Here is an 18910-nt window from a genome sequence, read left to right on the forward strand (position 1 = left end):
TATTATAATTGTTATATCTTATTAATATATTATAAATATATTACAAATATATTATAAATGTATTATAAATATAAATTAATAAATAAATATTTATCATATCATTTATATACCTTATTTTTGCTATTATTTAAATATTCTTTAGGAAAAGAGAAAGAATATGTGTTTATGATTTTAATATCTCATTTATAATGCGTCACATTTTTTACATATTTATAGTCTTCTAAAATAAACAAAAATATCTAGATAATTATCCAGATTATCGCAATAATTATGTCATCTTTCATTTAGATTAAGTAAAAGCAAAATCAGCTTTATCTTATCTAAGATAAATTTACGGATTTTTATCTTTATCTTTATCTAGATAATTTTGAAATTATCTACAGCAAACACTGCTAATGACACTCCATACAGCGCAAATCAGTGTTGTTACATTACAGCAATATTGCAATGTAACAACAATGGTCTGTGGGACAGTTCAATTTATAATTCTTTCATTGGGATAGTGAATTGTAGGCAATGTTTATACAGTTTATATATGCATGTTTATTTTGAAAATTTGTTATAAGCGATTCAGATGAATGTTTAGAAGTCGATTTTTATATTTATATTTATTTGAACTTTGTTTAGGAGAAAAAAATTAGCAACAATAATTGGCAATGTGTTAAAAGTAGAAATATATATATGTATTTTGATGTATTATATTTATAATTTTACACAATGTTATACACAATGTTAGCATCAGTATAAAAGCATTCACCACATTGCCAAAGTCAGTAATACGGGAGTACAATATAAGAGTGTATAAAAGAATTTAATACGAGCGTTTGTTTATTTAATAATTATTATTCATTACTAAATAGATAATAAGAATTTTAATAAAATTTAATTATTCTTTTGCAATAAAAAAACAAAGTAAATAATATCAACGTACATATATACAATAAACGCTGGTTTTTGAAATATGAACTATTTTAAGTATAATAGAAAATTCAGATTTTTCTTAAGAGTAATATGTCTGAGTATTTAAATTTTGAATAAGTATTTAAATTTTAAAGGGGATTAAATTATGCATTTCAAATATAAAATCAATAAAATATATAGATGAAATCAATAAAATAAAAAAAGATTTCATTTCTATGTTAATAATTAATACATCTTTAATACATATTTATAAATATAGTTGCGTACTGCACACATCTTATTTGCATTGACATAATCTTACATTTAATCATTATTTCAAATTCAATTACATTGCACAACAGTCTGTTCTCTCTGTGAAGCAGTGCATCGAGATGGTAGAAGATCGGTCCTCAGTCTGCGGAATAACAGAACATGTGGTTCTAAAAGAATAAAATTTTAATCTCAATATTTATAAAATATTTTATAAACTGAGTATTTATAAACAATATTGTGTAATAATTTTTTATCATTCTTAATAATTAAAATTCATGTATATTTTTATTTGTGAAATCATACCTGGTCCATGCATCATATAATGAACCCATCCAGGACTTTGCTGAACTCCTAAATTCCTCCATTCCGTTTCTGTCATGAGATGAGTTTTTGGAACATATTTAGCAAGATCAAATGGCAATATTACATGCCTATAAATAATTTAAAATTTAAATTAGATGATTCCTAATTTAATTTTGTTAAATTTAATGAAATTAAGATTTTTAATATTCCTAAATCTTTAAATTAAGAAATATAATATATATATATATATATATATATATATATATATATATATAATTAGGTATATATTGTATTTTTTTTAAATATTGAACAAAATTTGTATTCTAACTATATAATATATTAAAAATCTAATTTTCTAAATAATCATTTTGTTTAACTTTTTAAATTTTATTTTCTGTAAACTATTCATTAGAGATATTTAATAATTCAAATTACCTATACTCGTACTTATCATCGCTATACTTTTCAGAATATTGAATCTGATCTACTGGCATCTTCTTACTTTAAAAAATAATTAAATCAATAATCTTTAATTTTGGATAATCTAGAAAAAAGAAAGTAAATTAAATACAAATTATATACAAATTCATCTAAAAAAAAAAGTAATTAGTGATAATTATGTAGAATACAAGAAAATTTCTACAAAATTAAAATTTTATATAACACCAGTTTTTTATACAATAGCCTTTATATAATACTGATATATTAATATTTTATTTTAATAAAATAATGAGTCTATACTGACACAGCAAAAAAATATTAATAGTAAAATAAATGAAACTAATAAAAATAGATGAAAATAAAATAAATAATTACAAATTAAATTAATATATATATATAAAGGTGTGTTTTACATGTTTACGATTTAATTTCAATGTATAGATTTCTCATTTTAATAAAATAAAAATTCTTATAACTTCATAAAAATATTATAACATGGTTAAAACGTACATCTTCATACATTTGTAATAAATATAATTAATATTTGAATATATAGATTCATCGATTATACTGTAATTCCATATACGCTCATATATTTGATCGATTACAAAAAATCTAATATCTAAAACATGTTATTTTCTTTTAAGGTCAATCACCAAAGGCAACAACAATTTTGGACAAATTGACAAAAAAGCATTATATGTGTTATAAATACATTTTATATGTTGTTCAAATCATCAATGCAGAAAACGTATTAATATAAAATATATGAAAATGTAAAATAATAACATGTAAAAAATAGCAAATAAAATGTAAAATAATAGTAAAAATAAGAAACAAATGGTCGAGATACAAATATATATACTGGAATATATATATATTTTATATACAAATACAAAATTTCTACGGTTAAAAGTTGAAGAACGATTTTGAAAACATCTTTTTCAAAATTTGGATTTATTCAAATATGTACTAACGTATAAGCCGAAAGCGAATCTTAAATCCAAGATGTTCCTTTGATTCAATTCTAGATCCAAAATATATAATACGCTTTTTAATCCACAAATCAGACATTTATAACTCCTACAGCTCCTGATCTGAGGTCTATAATGACAGTTGACGGGCGATTTTTCGCGCATGCGCGATAATAGATAGTAATGACTAGAGAACCTCTAGGAGAGAGAATGGACAACTGATCATGTGACATGTGATCAAGCTTTTTCATGATTGGCTGGCAGAAAATGTATCAATTTTAACTATTGCGACGCCAATGCAAAATATGATGACACACAAATAGGTTAATATATGTGTGTCATGTGTGTCCTATTTGTGTGTCATCATATTTTGCATTGGCGTCGCAATAGCTAAAATTGATACATTTTCTGCCAGCCAATCATGAAAAAGCTTGATCAGTTGTCCATTCTCTCTCCTAGAGGTTCTCTAGTAATGACAATTCACTATAGATGTATCATTTAATAGATATAGAAAATTTGGGCTTAAACAAGAAAAATATATATATATTTTTTTTTTCATATAAAATATTTAAATTTTAATCTAAATATTTTTTATATTTTAAAATATAATTCTTAATTATAATTATAATTAAGAATTATTATAATTAATATTTTAAATATTTTATATGAAATATTTAAAATATTTAAAAATATTTAAAAATATTTAAATTTAATTTAACTCAAAAAATGTTTTGTTTAATAAATTTTTATACTTTTCTCTCTTCCAGCTTAATTAAATTTCTTACAATTATATATACATGTAAATATGTATTCGTAGACAAAAAGATGTGCCGTTGGTCACTCGCGAAAAAATTTCTAAAAAAAAGTTTTTCAATACGTTATTGAAGCCGCGTTCGTTGCGCATGCGCGAAAATCCTGACCCATATGTCACTAGAAAATTCTCTATTCGATAGCTAATGGCATTCAGCGGAATTCAACCGCTAAGTAGCAATCGAACGTGATTGGTCTCTACTTTCAGGTCCGACCAATCAGCGTCGAGTTAGATCGGAAAATCTAGTAATGTTGCCCAACTATTGAATCCTCTGAATGCAACCAATCAAGACGTTCGACAAACTTGTTATATGAACCAATGGGAACATTACTCGTCACTCGTCGTGTCTCGTGTGCTATGGTTGATACAAAGTTATTACTCCGTACGTTTCTATAGGTTAGACATCTACGTATTGAAAATAATGTATTGTTACATTTTCATAACAGTGTTGTGATTGATTTAAAAAAAAAAGTTTATATTATTTTCTTGAGTAAGTTTCGAAGAAACGATGGGTGTGCCAGCATTTTTTCGTTGGTTGAGTCGAAAGTATCCCTCCGTGATTGTCGAGTGCATCGAGCAAAAGGTAGGTTAGATTACTCGATGCTTTCTTCTTATTTGCATTATTTATATATTTATATATTTTATATATCTTATTATATTTATATTGTGCCTTTTTAATGAAATTTTTGATTAATGTTTTAATAAACAAAACTATTACATTCGGGTCGAATTTTTCTTAATATGATACGTATATATTTTGGAATTTTCAACTTGTGCATACAAATCTAAATACATACATGTAACATCTGGTTGCATGTGGTAAAGGCTATAAAAGATATATTAGGAAATATTAAGAGTTTTTGAATAACTATTACACATATGTGTGAATAGATGCAACATTTTGATGAAAAAAATATAAAAATTTTTTTATTTATAAAATTCCAAATTATGAGAATTACGTATATCGGAACAAATTATCTTATTTTAAGGGATTTAAGTATATTTATAACTGTATACTTATAAATATATGAGCATTGTAGATTTTGTAATTTTTTAGAGTTTTGTTTTAGAAATACTTCTGTTTTTTTTTCTTTTTTTATTTTGAAGATTTTGAATTATTATAAAGATGAGAGATACTTTCCTTATTATTAAATCAAATATTTATGTAAATATGTTATATCTATATAATTATGTGTGCTCTTTCATAAGCGCAAAGATTTTTATATTTTATAAAAGAGAAGAAAGAAGAAATTTTCTTTTTTAATATAAAAAGATAATTCTGCATACAATATTTTTTGTTCTTAATTTTATATTATTTTATATAATGCAATATCTTCTTTCACAAATAATATTTTGTCTCATCTATTGGATAATATTTAACATATCATCTTAGATTCTAATAGTCAAAGAAATTACATAGAATATTTCCTGCAAATTTTTATAATTTAAAAAGATTGCATATCTGTAAAATATTTCTGAAGTCACTAAATATTGAGAATATGCATTTCTCTCTGAAAATGAAAAAATAAGTTATACGATTTTATGATCAAACTTTCTCTTTTCAAATTGTAAATGTCTATAATTTAAAAATTGTCTCTAAATCGAATTCCTGATAAGATTGAAATTATTAAATATTTTTCTAAATTTCTAAATTTCTTATCAATTACAATATCAGTATCAGTAAAAATAATAACAGCACATGTTGCATTTTGATAAGTCAATATAGCTTTATTCTATAATGATGAATCTGTATATTGGAGTAAAAAAAATATTCAAAGTTTCAATTTATTTGAATTTAGACTTGATTTAAAGTGAGTTATTATATAAATGTCATTTTCAATTTATAATTAAAATAAAAGAAAGAATAATGCATATTTTATCAAATTTCTGTGAAATTTCAATACATTCTCATAAAAAAAGATCTTTAATCACAGATGAATGGCCCGTACAACTTGAAAGATATATAGATTTATATGATCTTTTTTTTTATTTTTTCAGGGACACCTTATACAGCTTAATCTTTTTTTTCTCTTTTTTTTATGTAAGTGTATTATAATTGAAATTTTGAAAATTTCTAGACAATATCTGCAGATGGAGTATGTATTCCTGTGAATTCTGCCGACCCAAATCCAAATGGAGTGGAATTTGATAATTTGTATCTTGATATGAATGGCATAATACATCCCTGTACACATCCTGAAGATAAGTGAGTATAAGCGAGATGTCGCAAAGATTTGCAAGTTATTTATATTTTATTTGTGTACAAAACAGGCCAGCACCTAAAGATGAGGACGAAATGATGGAGGCTATTTTTGAGTGCATTGACAGGTTGTTTCGTATTGTCAGACCAAGAAAGTTGCTTTATATGGCAATTGATGGAGTTGTAAGTATTTTTGTATGTAACATATAAAAAAAGAGGAGGCGAAAAATACAAAATGAACTACAATATGCATACTATCACCTAGGCGCCAAGAGCTAAAATGAATCAACAAAGATCTCGACGATTTCGGGCCTCGAAAGAAACAACGGAGAAAATTAATGAAATACAAAGGATACGTTCCGAATTAGCCAATAAAGGAGCGCCCTTGCCTCCTGAAAAACCGAAGGAAGAACATTTCGATAGTAACTGTATCACGCCGGTTTGTAATAACAAAGAAAAAATATAAAGCAAAATATGTTTTTATTTAAAATATTTTTAAAAAATTTATTTAACATAAATTATAATATTTAAGAGTCTTATAAGCTATATATCTATATTTTTTAATAATTAAAACTTTTTGATTAATTTTTAGTTTTAAATTGAAATTTTACTGATAAAAATATATGTATATTATTTATATATCAAAAACTTCTCTATATTTTCAGGGCACACCATTTATGGCAAGATTATCAGCATGTTTGCATTATTATATTCATGAACGTTTGAATAAGGACCCAGGTTGGAGAAATATTAAAGTGATATTAAGTGACGCTAATGTCCCTGGCGAAGGAGAACATAAAATAATGGATTTTATACGACGACAAAGATGTACATTTTTATATTAATATTTATATTACATTTCTAAGTCATCGAAATACTATATAACTTTTGTTTATTTTACAGCACAACCTGATCACGACCCTAACACGCAACATGTTTTATGCGGAGCAGATGCCGATTTAATTATGTTGGGTCTTGCTACGCATGAACCTAATTTTACAATTATTCGTGAAGAGTTCAAACCGAATAAACCAAAACCATGCGATATATGTGGTCAGTTAGGACATGAAATGCGAGAGTGTACAGGTGCAGAACCGAATCAGGGACAGGAGGAAAATGCATTTGGATCTGAATGCCAGTACATATTTGTGCGATTAAATATTCTCAGAGAATATTTAGAAAGAGAGTTATATATGCCAAATCTACCATTCAAATATGATTTTGAACGAGCTGTCGATGATTGGGTGTTCATGTGTTTCTTCGTAGGGAATGATTTTCTGCCGCATTTACCTTCTTTAGAAATTAGAGAAGGCGCAATTGACAGACTTGTTGCTCTGTATAAAAAAGCAGTGTACAAAACAGGAGTACGTAATATTTCTTACAAGAAAAAATAATGAAAAATTATTAATTCATGTAGCTTTTAAAAGATACATTCATAGAATATCCTCAAGTTTTTAGACATTTTTTTTATTGGACATTATTATTTTTTATTTCTTAAATTTTAAAATTTAATTTATTTTCCTCATTTTTTCTATTTCTTAATTTCCACATGTAAATATTATTCCAAATAAGTTTCAAGAGCTTAAATTCTTTCTTAAAGATTGTCTCCACATTAAATAAAAAAGCAATCAAATTTTATCTTTTACATTTTTTTGATATTGAAAATATTAATAAGTAAAAGATTGTTTATATTTAATTATTTATAATTAAAGATAATATTTTTTAAAATTTAAATGAAATCGAAGAGCAATAATTATAAAAATTTTCAAATTTATCATTAAATTTATCATTAAATATCATTTATTATTTGCTGAGATTATAGCTTTTCAATATCATATCAATTAAATAATTCATTATAATTAAAAAAATCAGAAATTTTAATTATATTTATTTACATTCATATATTTAATTATTAATTTGGTTCTATGTGTCTTTAAAAATAGGAAAATAATGTGTCTTTAGTAAATAGGAAAAATATTTCTATCAAATATATCTTAATAAGCAAATTGAGGCAAGTATATTTACAGAAGGTACATTTTTGAATTATTTGTCCATAGGGTTTTTTGACGGACAGTGGCGATGTTAATTTAGATCGTGTACAATTAATAATGTCAGACCTTGGTGATGTAGAAGATGAGATCTTCAAGAAAAGACAGCAAAATGAACTGGCCTTTAAACAACGTGAGAAGGACAAAAAGAGGAGACAAGAAATCATCAGTAACTTTAAACCAAAATGGATTCCTGCAGGACAATTTGCGCCTACTGTAAGATTTTTTCTAAATTTAGTTTTCTTAAATTTACATTATGTGCAAGCTAATATTAAATTAAGTATTAATTATATAAATAATCAACAATATTGGGACAAGCAGCAAGAAGCATAAATTCGTTCAATTCATTTGTACTATTAATTTGATCAATTTGTTAATTTAATTGTAACTTTTGTAAACAAAATATCTAAAAAATAATGGTTAAATTTATATAAAATGAATGTTAAGATGTAAAAAGAAATTTTTCAGGTAAATTTTTCTTTATATATTTGTATTATAATAATCCGAAAAAATCTTTACAGGCCCTTGGACAGACAGTGAAACCAATAGAAAATGCACGTTACGAAGCTTATCAAATGCGCGTACAGGGTAGGAATTACAATACGAATGCTGGCGAAAATACAAACGCTAATCATGCTTTAGAAATCATGTTGAGACCCGAAGTAAGAACTTTATTTTGTAGTAGAACTTTGATTTTTTTTCTGACAATTTTACATACCCGAGATTTTCTAAAAATTACACTTTTTATACAGGATGGCCTCGAACGTTCCAGCTAGACTTTGAGATCTCAGGAAATTTAATTCTGAACAAAAAAATTTCCTATAAACATGGGTCGATAAATGCTTCCTTAAGAAGTTATCGCTCAAAAATCTCTGATGAAGGAAGAGCAAAATGTGAAAAGAAAATGAAATAAAAAGAAAATGAAACTAAATAAATTTCTTGAATAAAACGATAAAAGTAAAAAATAAAAATCTTTTTCTTTTATGAAAATAAAATAAAAGTTAGTTTAAAAAAAAGAAATTTTATTTTCATAAAGGAAAAAGATTTTTATTTTTATCGTTTTTTTCAAGAAATTTATTTAGTTTCATTTTCTTTTTATTTCATTTTCTTTTCACCTTTTGCTCTTCCTTCATCAGAGGTTTTTGAGCGATAACTTCTTAAGGAAGCATTTTTCGACCCCTGTTTATACGAAATTTTTTCTTCAGAATTAAATTTCCTATAAGATTTCAAAGTCTGGCTGGAATGTTCGGGGCCACCCTGTATATTATATTTACATATACTTTGCATACACATTGCTCTTAATTTTTGCATATTATGTAGATTCCAGGGCAGAAACGTAAAATTGAAGAAACATCGGTAGACGACGATGATGATGAGCAATCGCACGATGAAGTGCGACTTTGGGAAGATGGTTTCAAAGATCGGTATTATGAATCTAAATTCGACGTCTCACCAGATAATCTCGCCTTCAGGTAAATAATGAGTGACAAATAGGTAGCACGATTTTTATATTTGCAAATGTTTGTTGATTTAATAAATAAAATTTATTTTGAAAGCTGACGCGTTATACCACACATAAATGTTTAATCTGCTCGTTTGTTTCTAGAAATAACGTCGCTTTACAATACGTACGTGGTTTATGTTGGGTCTTGCGATATTATTATCAAGGTTGTGCGTCGTGGAGATGGTATTTCCCATACCATTATGCGCCGTTCGCAAGCGATTTTATTAATATCGGTGGTCTCTCTACGGAATTTGAGAAAGACACTGTACCGGTAAGAAAAAAATTTGCAAAATGTAAATATATTTGCATGTACCTTTCTGATCTAATGACTTTTTCTTTTTGCAGTTTCGTCCATTAGAGCAATTGATGGGAGTATTTCCTGCTGCTAGTAAAAAACATGTACCTGCACCATGGGCAAAATTAATGACCGATCCAGTATGTATCAGAAATTGTTAAAAATGATATTAGACTATTTTTACGAATTAACATGGCATGGCAAACTATTATATTACTTATCATTTATTTGAAAACAATTCTTATCTTTCTTCCTTTTAATATCTTTTATTGTCAAATGATGAGTAAAGGTAGGAAGATATAAACATTAGATGAATAACAAGATACATAATAAGTAATATAATATATAATAATATATTAAATATTAAAATTAAATTATGATGAAAAGTTGAATCTTAAATAGCTGTAAATAACTGTCTTTAGTTGATTTATTTTTCAGACATATGAATTGAAATTTAATATAAAACATTATCTTGTGCCACGTCAGCTTCATACAATTTCTTCTATTTTATATAAAAAAATATATACAACATATATACATTTATCTGTATTCATTGTATTATTTATTTACAGAAATCTCAAATTATTGATTTTTATCCGGAAGATTTTAAAATCGATTTAAATGGAAAGAAATTTGCATGGCAAGGTGTAGCTCTGCTTCCGTTTGTCGATGAAAAAAGATTATTCAAAGCTTTGATGCCATATTACGACAATTTGACAGAAGCAGAAAGTAAGTGATATATTTTTTAAACTAGCATATCTAATTATATATATATATATATATATATATATATATATATATATATAATTAGATATGCCAGTTATATATATATATATATATATATATATATATATATATATATATAAATCTTTCTAGATAATTATTGCCAAAAATTAACGATTTAAAAAATGTTACTTTTTTATTCTCTAAAAAGTCATCATATATAAAAGTACAGTTTAAATATGTTCAAACATGCTCGAAATTAATATTGATTCATCTTCCTGAATCATTAGTTGAGATGTTAGTTATACAGAAAGATTTATATAAGGAAATCTTATATAAGTATATATTGAATTATTTATATTAATATCCCATTCTTATTTTTAGAAAAAAGAAACATTTGCGGCAATGACAGATTGTACATTGGTATGGGGAATAGCAATTATAATTTTATAAAAGGTTTATATACGAATCACATGGGATTTGATAAGGAGATCGAAATAAGTATAAATGGCATGCGAGGCACTGTACTCTTATCGGAAGATTGCGTGATTGATGGGGGTACGTTACCTTCACCTGTGAGAGGTTTGCCAGTCAGGAATAATAAAGTGTACTGGTGCGTATACATTTACATACAAAATACAAATACAGTAGGACACGAATAGCTATGATGATAATAGCAGATAACTTTTCTAAAAAAAATTTTCTGCTCTTTCAACGTCATACAAGTTAGTCATACAAGTTATCATGTCCTACTGTATAGCTGAAAATGTAAACTAATTACATTTATTTAACATAATTATAATTTTTTGATATCTCATTTGAAAATCTCAATATATATCTTTCTCGATTTATAGTGTCAAATTCAAGGATCCTAAATACAGTAGCACTCATATTTTCCTCGCTCGTAAATTAAAAGGAGCTAAAGAACCGCCGCGTGTCTTGAAGCCGCAAGATTTTGAAGCTATGAATCGCAATAATGGGAATCAGTGGAAGCCGCAAATTGGTTTTACTCGGTCTACACAATCCGTTTCGTTAGGTCAAGCAGGACATAGAATGGTCGAGTACGTATTATTACTACAACCAAGCATTTATGTCATATAAATATAATAAATGCTTGTCGATAAATTTTAAGTTGTTTAAAAATTTCTATATAAATTACTAAAATATTTATAAATTATCTATATCCTATTTCTATATTTATATAAATTCTCTTCAATCATACTTCAAATTATATAATGAAAAAAATTTTTATTTCCTTTCTATTTTGTTTCAAAATTAATTCAAAAATATTATTACAACCAAGCATTTATGTTTTATTACATTATAATGCTAAAGCAAGATTTCTTTCATAATAAAATTATATTTTCGAATTTTGTATAACCCATGAGAATTGTATAACATATAGAATGCATTTTCTCGAGAAGGATCTATTATGAATATACTGCTACTTTTTATTGTTATAACATATGAAACAATTATTGTTATCATTTATCAAAATGATACTATTTCCTGGAAACTTAGAAAATCTAGAATTTTGAACGATTTCTTTTTCTTTTTTGAAAAATCAGAAAACTATTTAGAATTTTATTAGGCTTAGGGAGAATTTTATTTTAAATTTAGATTAAATCATTTTTATTGTAATAAATAATTATAATAGATAATTTTTATTGTTATTCTTAGTGATAAAAAAATGAACATATTGTACAAGTAATGAAAAATTATTATTTTATAAAAGCTATTCAATTCTTTTCAGTATATTTTTTAAGTTAATATTTAAATTTTTTAAATTTAAATAATTAAGTTTTCATTTTCTTCATTTATTCAAATATTTTATTTCTTTTTCTTAATTATATGAGTAAAAAATTTTAAAAAGTACACAATGAAGAAATTAATTTTAAAAAGCTATATCCAAAAATAATTTTTCTAATTTTATTTAAAATAAAAAAACCGAGAAGAGCAGAGGATTTTCAGGGAATTTTTTTACAGGATTTGTAGATACTCTCTGTGCATATAAAACATGTTAGCTATGCATTTTTAAAATTTTACATACTTTACATATACAACGCAAACTTTATACAGAGAAGAATAATTTAATTGTTACAGAGGTCTATTTAGTTGTCTCGATTATAATACAAATAAAAATAATGAAAGGATCAAATATTAAATAAAACGTTTTTAAATATTATTTTATATGAAGATATATATATATATATATATATATATATATACATAAAAATAAAGAACAAAGTAATAATAAATAACAAAAGCACAAAGGAATATCTTATATAAATGCTTAATAATATATGTTATACAAAATCTAAGCATATTTTACCAAGTACTCTCTTTCTCGTGAATATTTCTTAAATACTTATATAAACTATTATTTATACACATATATATAAAAAATTCTTTTAATTGTTTAAAAATTAATTCGAGAAAGTATTATTTTATTATTTCTTTCTTTTCAATAAAATATCTTGATTAGGCTGATTGCATTAATGTAATCGTTAAATAAGACAAAACATTAAGTAAACAAAATTTATATTTGCAGACATCATACAAATCACAATAGACCGCCGATGTATGCGAATGTTCCTCCACCAGTGAATTTATATCAGCAATTTCATGGTGAGTCATTTTACTCTTATATGCATGCACATTGATTAATATATTTCAGAAGTCAATGATATGCATGCACATTGATTAATTTATTTCAGAAGTCAATGATACATCTATCAAACGCGTAAAATTATAATGTTGAAGAGAAAAATATGGAGATGTGATATACTCGATATGATGTATCCACATAAGTGGATCATTGGTGGTTCTTATCATTGTAACCATTCTCATAATTTCCATTGATATTTAGAAATATTGCTGCAAGTCGTGATACACTTTAAGATATTTCTATAAATGTGATATGTCTAATCTAAAATTTTAGTATATAAGTATCTATAAATCTAATAGAAAAAAATATCTGGAAAAATAAATCACTTGGAATATAAATCTGATAAACATATAATCAGGTATGTCAGGTTGATATACAGAGTGTCTCAAAAGTCCCGGACCGGTCGAATATTTCATAAATTATGCACTTTAGAAAGAAATGTTTCAGACAAAAGTTGTATGGCTTGAAGGGGGCCATCAGATAGTGACAATGATTTGACATGGGAGAGTCATTTGAAAGTCACGTGAAGATCACCGTCAATTTCTTAAATAAAACCCTCTATTTTTTATTACATATTCGTGTAGCTTATCTCGAGAGCTTTCCAAAACACTATAATAAAGTATTTCTTCATTGAGTACTTTTCGAGTTATGAGGCTTGAAATCATTTCTTAATTTTGCATAAACCATAAAATATCTAGTAAAATATTCATTTTTCGATTATTTTACCTTAATACTTTTATGTACAAAATAATGAGAGGAATCAATTGGTGTAAAGAAAAAACATAGTTGTTTTTAAGAAAAAAATATGTAATTTGCAATTAACAATTACATATTTTTTTTAAAACAACTATGTGTTTTCTTTAGACCAATTGATTCCTCTCATTATTTTGTACATAAAAGTATTAAGGTAAAATAATCGAAAAATGAATATTTTACTAGATATTTTATGGTTTATGCAAAATTAAGAAATGATTTCAAGCCTCATAACTCGAAAAGTACTCAATGAAGAAATACTTTATTATAGTGTTTTGGAAAGCTCTCGAGATAAGCTACACGAATATGTAATAAAAAATAGGGAGTTTCATTTAAGAAATTGAAGATGACCTTTACGTCAGCTTCAAATGACTCTCCAAGGTCAAATCATTACCATTATCTGATGGCCCCCTTCAAGCCATACAACTTTTGTCTGAAACATTTCTTTCTAAAATCCATAGTTTATGAAATATTCGACCGGTCCGGGACTTTTAGGACACTCTGTATAATTATGAATACATATTGCGCTATTTTATTTGGCCAATTTTGCGGCTCGGAAATTGAAAGGGGATGATGTATCGATCGATGACAGGTCGTCGCGACTTTTGCCGTAGGTAGGTAGGTACGTAGGTGATACGCAGGATGCTGAGAGGGAACCTCGCCATACGAGGACGGGAAGGGATTGAATTGGAGGGTTGAAGGGAGAAGGAAATAGAGAAAAGAGAGAGAGAGACAAGGCCCACGCGTGGCGCGACCCTAACGAAAGCGTTTTGCAATCAGTCAGTCAGTCAGTCAATCGTCTTCTAACTGGAACCAGTTTCTCCCACCACTTGTTTCGCCCCTTGTTCTCCTCCACAATACTGAGGCTGGAAGAGTCGCGAAATTAAAGCGCGCGCACGCGACTCCTTTGAACCTCCTGTCTATTAGAACCTTCAGTCATCCTCTTCGCGATGCGTGAATTTTAGTTAGACTCGAAGGATCATTTAATATGTTTGGTAATAATTCATTTCGATGACGAATAATTCATGTATTTGAAATATATTGCAGTCTGTAAATTAAAGATGGCTCGAACACGACAATCAATAACATATGAAATAAGGGCGAAGAGGAAGCATATATCATTATTTCAACCATCATCGTCTCCACCAAAGTCTCCAACGTCAAAAAAAGCGCTGTAAAACACCATGGACCGACGAAACACTTAAACAAAACTTATCGCACGACACCTGATTAGTGGTGGATGGTGCTGGAGCTGGCGCAGAAACGGTGAGACGAGTGAGGGGGAGGGGGGACCGGATGGAGGAGGGGGCTGGACGCGAAGCCGAGGGGGGGCCCTTCGGTCCCTGGATTAGCTCCGAGGGTAGTTCGTCACGTAGAGCGTGACTCCGGCCGTTTTGTTGTTTGGCACGTTGTCGACGCGCACTGACGGTTCCCCGGGTTGCGCCCAATTATAAAACAAACGCGGCGCACTCCATAATTATCCAATTAGCAGACGTGCCTACCTACCTACCCCGCATCTACCCCCTCGTCCGTCCGTCCGTCCGTCCGTCCGCCCGCCCTCATCCCTCTCTCCTCCTCGCCGTCCGCTTTTCTGGATTCGTCGCGTTCCCAGATCGCGTTTGCTCGTAGCTATTGTTAATCCCGGAATACGCGCAGGATTGATGGAAAATATAATTAAAAGAAACAACGATCAATACTTTATATTCCACAGGAATTTATTTATTAAATGCGCGAGCAATAATCCCGCAATTCGTTTAGAAAATCGGAAAAGAATTTCTTTTGTTTTATGAAAATAGAAAAATAAATAAGTGAATTTTTAATAAATTATAAGACAAAAACGTGCAATTTATATTTCATCAAATATTTGAGGAGATTTGCTCGGGGTTTCTCACTTTGCAGATTTAAATGTTTTGAAAATAGCATCTCATCATTAGAAAATCGAAAAAGAATTTCTTTTGTTTTATAAAAATAGAAAAATAAATAAGTGAATTTTTAATAAATTATAAGACAAAAACGTGCAATTCATATTCCATCAAATATTTGAGAAGGTTTGTTTGGGGTTTCTCATTTTGCAGATTTAAATGTTTTGAAAATATAGCATCTCATCATTAGAAAATCGAAAAAGAATTTCTTTTGTTTTATAAAAATAGAAAAATAAATAAGTGAATTGTTAATAAAATATAAGACAAAAACGTGCAATTCATATTCCATCAAATATTTGGGGAAGTTTGCTCGGGGTTTCTCACTTTGCAGATTTAAATGTTTTGAAAATATAGCATCTCATCATTAGATAATAAATGTTTAAAGAAAATTTAAGATTTAGAGGAAAAATAATTGAAAAGAAAAAAAATAGAGGAAAATAATAGTAAAAAAATAATCCATTTATTCCAATTATTCATTTTATAATCCATTTCATATGATTTATTGATTCCAGTAATCATTACTATTTTATTTTATTTTTCGTTCAAGCTTATATTAATTATTTATCTCGACAATTTTTATTCGTAATATATTATACATTAATATATTATAATTTCTTATACGCGTTTATATAGCTCAGAGTCTTGTATTCCATTCGAATCTTATCTATCGATTGTCTTTATGCGCGAGCATAAAAACAAAACGTTATATGGGGTACGATGAATGTGTGTGATTGATTTACCGAGGGGAGTAAATGCCACGCACAGACAAGAGCCGAACCCTCGAGAGAGTAAGTGTCGCGGATACGAAATGGTCTTTCCATGAAAAACATAAGAAATTCGCATTTTTTTTCCACGCAGACGCGATTTTATCTTAAAACGCGACTTTCTTCCAAAATTAAAATTCGTAAAATTTATTTATTAATTTGAAAGTTTAATCTCAGACGTTAATATTTATATCATATAAAAAAATTTGTTATTTTTAACTTAAATTTGGGGAAAAATTGATATTTTAATGAAATTTATTTATTTATTTCAATATGTTCTATTTCCAACTTTATACCTTGAAAACTAATACATAAGAAATAATTTGAATAGTTTTAGATTATTTCTAAATTAAAAAATAAAACAGAAAATAATATGCAATTATTACTTTACCATTTTAAAAAATTAAAAGGATCATCGATAAATTTTAATAATGAAAAAGTGACTACTATTATTACGTGGAAGAAACTTGTTAAATTTTATAATCTCTATTAAGTAAGCATCATCTATTCTATCATATCTATTTGAATAAAATTGATTAAAATTTATAGGATATTTCAAATATTATAAGTCTATTCTAAAGAAACGTGTATCTACAAGATATGATTTTTTAAATTGTCACAAAATAAATAACTTAAGACAATTGTAAAATGAAGAAATACTACTTTGAGATGGAATTTAATTCTTAGTTAGTAAAAAAGTTTAGAAAAATATAATTTGAAATAATGTAGTATATTTTTAAAGATCGCAAATTTAAATTTCGTTTCTTTCATAAAGATACCATTTTTAAAATAATCAACTTATTATTATTATTATTATTATTATTATTAGTATTATTATTATTATTATTGTATTTACAGTTTTAATCAATTACAATTTTATTCAACATTTTTGCGAAAATATTAAAATATCTTTTCTTATCTCGTTATTTAAAAATATATGACATATATGATTAAATTACATGATATATATATATATATATATTGTATATATATATATATATATATATATATATATATATATATATATATATATATAGTAAAATACTGTGGAGTTCATCTTATAAGTTCAACTCATGAAAAGTCAATACAATAATCTTTCTCTTAAAGAACTTTTTTACTAATTTTAAGAATTGAATTGCGTATTTTCTTCATATTTGAAGAATTTTTTTTTTTAAATTCTTAAAAAGCTTTTTCACAGAATTTATCTTTGAAATTACTGCATCTTTTACGGGCTAAAAACTCACGAAATTTACATGAAATTTTACTTTGCTTGATATATAACAATATAAATTAATAGAAAACACACAGAGAAAAATATTAAATTTAATATCTACTTTTTCTCTTCTGTTTCTCCCAATTAATTTTAATAGATGCAAAAAATAGAAGAAAAACATAATGTTAATGGACAAAAATTTGATTTACTAATTTTTTCTTATTAATATCATTGTAATTAATAATGTTTCTTTTCCTTGATTCACATTTACCATTTATTTCTATCGCTCTTTATATTATCGTAATTTTTTATTTTGATAAAAGAAAGAGGGAGAATCTTATTCCTAAATATACAGGGTGGCCTCGAATGTTCCAGCCAGACTTTGAGATCTTATAGGAAATTTAATTCTGAATAAAAAATTTCCTATAAACATGGGTCGTAAAATGCATCCTTAAGAAGTTATCGTTCAAAAACCTCTGATCAAAGAAGAGCAAAAGGTGAAAAGAAAATGAAATAAAAAGAAAATGACTAAATAAATTTTTTGAAAAAAACGATAAAAATAAAAAATAAAAATCTTTTTCTTTTATGAAAATAAAATAATTTTTTGTTTTTAACTAACTTTTATTTTATTTTCATAAAAGAAAAAGATTTTTATTTTTTATTTTTATCGTTTTTTTCAAGAAATTTATTTAGTTTCATTTTCTTTTTATTTCATTTTCTTTCCACCTTTTGCTCTTCCTTGATCAGAGGTTTTTGAGCGATAACTTCTTAAGGAAGCATTTTTCGATCCATGTTTATAGGAAATTTTTTGTTCAGAATTAAATTTCCTATAAGATCTCAAAGTCTGGCTGGAACGTTCGGGGCCACTCTGTACAATTAAGTTTTCTCATAGACTTTTATTTAAGATCGTCTTAAGTAAAGTTTGAAAATATACGATCCTTTCATAGCCGAAAGGTCTCAAGACAACCTAAGACCACTACTTAAGATCTTAAATATAAGAGCAGACTATCGATTGTAGAGGCAAACAATAAATGTGAATCAGAAAAACGGAATATTATACCATTAATTAATTTTATACATATATATAGCAAACGCAAATTATTATGCTCTCCTCAAAG

At 26.5% G+C, this 18910-nt stretch overlaps 2 protein-coding genes across 7 annotated transcripts in view; one reads left to right on the top strand and one right to left on the bottom strand.

The window, feature by feature from the left end:
• Nucleotides 1-1131: 1131 nt before the first annotated feature.
• Nucleotides 1132-3046, bottom strand: LOC105249371 (cyclin-dependent kinases regulatory subunit). Of its 3 annotated transcripts, none has more exons than XM_025407957.1 (4): nt 2895-3046; nt 1912-2020; nt 1477-1604; nt 1133-1340 (listed from the first exon to the last, which is right to left on the bottom strand). In XM_025407957.1, exons 2-4 carry the CDS (start codon nt 1968-1970, stop codon nt 1243-1245), a joined length of 285 nt encoding a protein of 94 aa, XP_025263742.1. In that variant the 5' UTR covers nt 1971-2020; nt 2895-3046; the 3' UTR covers nt 1133-1242. The 3 variants fall into 3 exon arrangements, with proteins under 3 accessions (XP_025263744.1, XP_025263742.1, XP_025263743.1); XM_025407958.1 differs by having other exon boundaries at nt 1912-1977; nt 2895-3045; XM_025407959.1 differs by lacking the exon at nt 1912-2020 and having other exon boundaries at nt 1132-1340; nt 1477-1545.
• Nucleotides 3047-4065: 1019 nt separating this feature from the next.
• The window catches only part of LOC105249372 (5'-3' exoribonuclease 2 homolog), a 52751-nt gene continuing 37906 nt past the window's right edge, over nt 4066-18910 (top strand). Inside the window, exons 1-16 of one of the 4 annotated variants that reach the window (XM_025407953.1) lie at nt 4066-4285; nt 5781-5908; nt 5974-6085; nt 6168-6341; nt 6568-6730; nt 6806-7266; nt 7960-8166; nt 8472-8612; nt 9271-9422; nt 9557-9725; nt 9800-9889; nt 10322-10478; nt 10857-11085; nt 11327-11533; nt 13024-13100; nt 14941-15182. In XM_025407953.1, the coding sequence (XP_025263738.1) occupies nt 4211-4285; nt 5781-5908; nt 5974-6085; nt 6168-6341; nt 6568-6730; nt 6806-7266; nt 7960-8166; nt 8472-8612; nt 9271-9422; nt 9557-9725; nt 9800-9889; nt 10322-10478; nt 10857-11085; nt 11327-11533; nt 13024-13100; nt 14941-15071 (2673 nt within the window). In that variant the 5' untranslated portion in view covers nt 4066-4210 and the 3' untranslated portion in view covers nt 15072-15182. Of the gene's footprint in view, nt 4286-5780; nt 5909-5973; nt 6086-6167; nt 6342-6567; nt 6731-6805; nt 7267-7959; nt 8167-8471; nt 8613-9270; nt 9423-9556; nt 9726-9799; nt 9890-10321; nt 10479-10856; nt 11086-11326; nt 11534-13023; nt 13101-13189; nt 13366-14940; nt 15183-18910 lie in introns of those variants that run through there. The other 3 variants (XM_025407955.1, XM_025407954.1, XM_025407952.1) reach the window with 3 other exon arrangements.

The sequence above is a fragment of the Camponotus floridanus genome, unplaced genomic scaffold, assembly GCF_003227725.1.
Source record: "Camponotus floridanus strain SB8 unplaced genomic scaffold, Cflo_v7.5 scaffold199, whole genome shotgun sequence".
Classification (NCBI taxonomy): Eukaryota; Metazoa; Arthropoda; class Insecta; order Hymenoptera; family Formicidae; genus Camponotus; species Camponotus floridanus.

Excerpts from the sequence above, each read along its gene's own strand:
- LOC105249371 (XM_025407957.1), bottom strand. The coding sequence starts at position 1,970 with ATGCCAGTAGATCAGATTCAATATTCTGAAAAGTATAGCGATGATAAG. Across the intron at positions 1,605-1,911 it reads GATGATAAGTACGAGTATAG|GCATGTAATATTGCCATTTG; the intron begins GTAATTTGAATT and ends AATTATTTATAG. Across the intron at positions 1,341-1,476 it reads TTATATGATGCATGGACCAG|AACCACATGTTCTGTTATTC; the intron begins GTATGATTTCAC and ends TTATTCTTTTAG.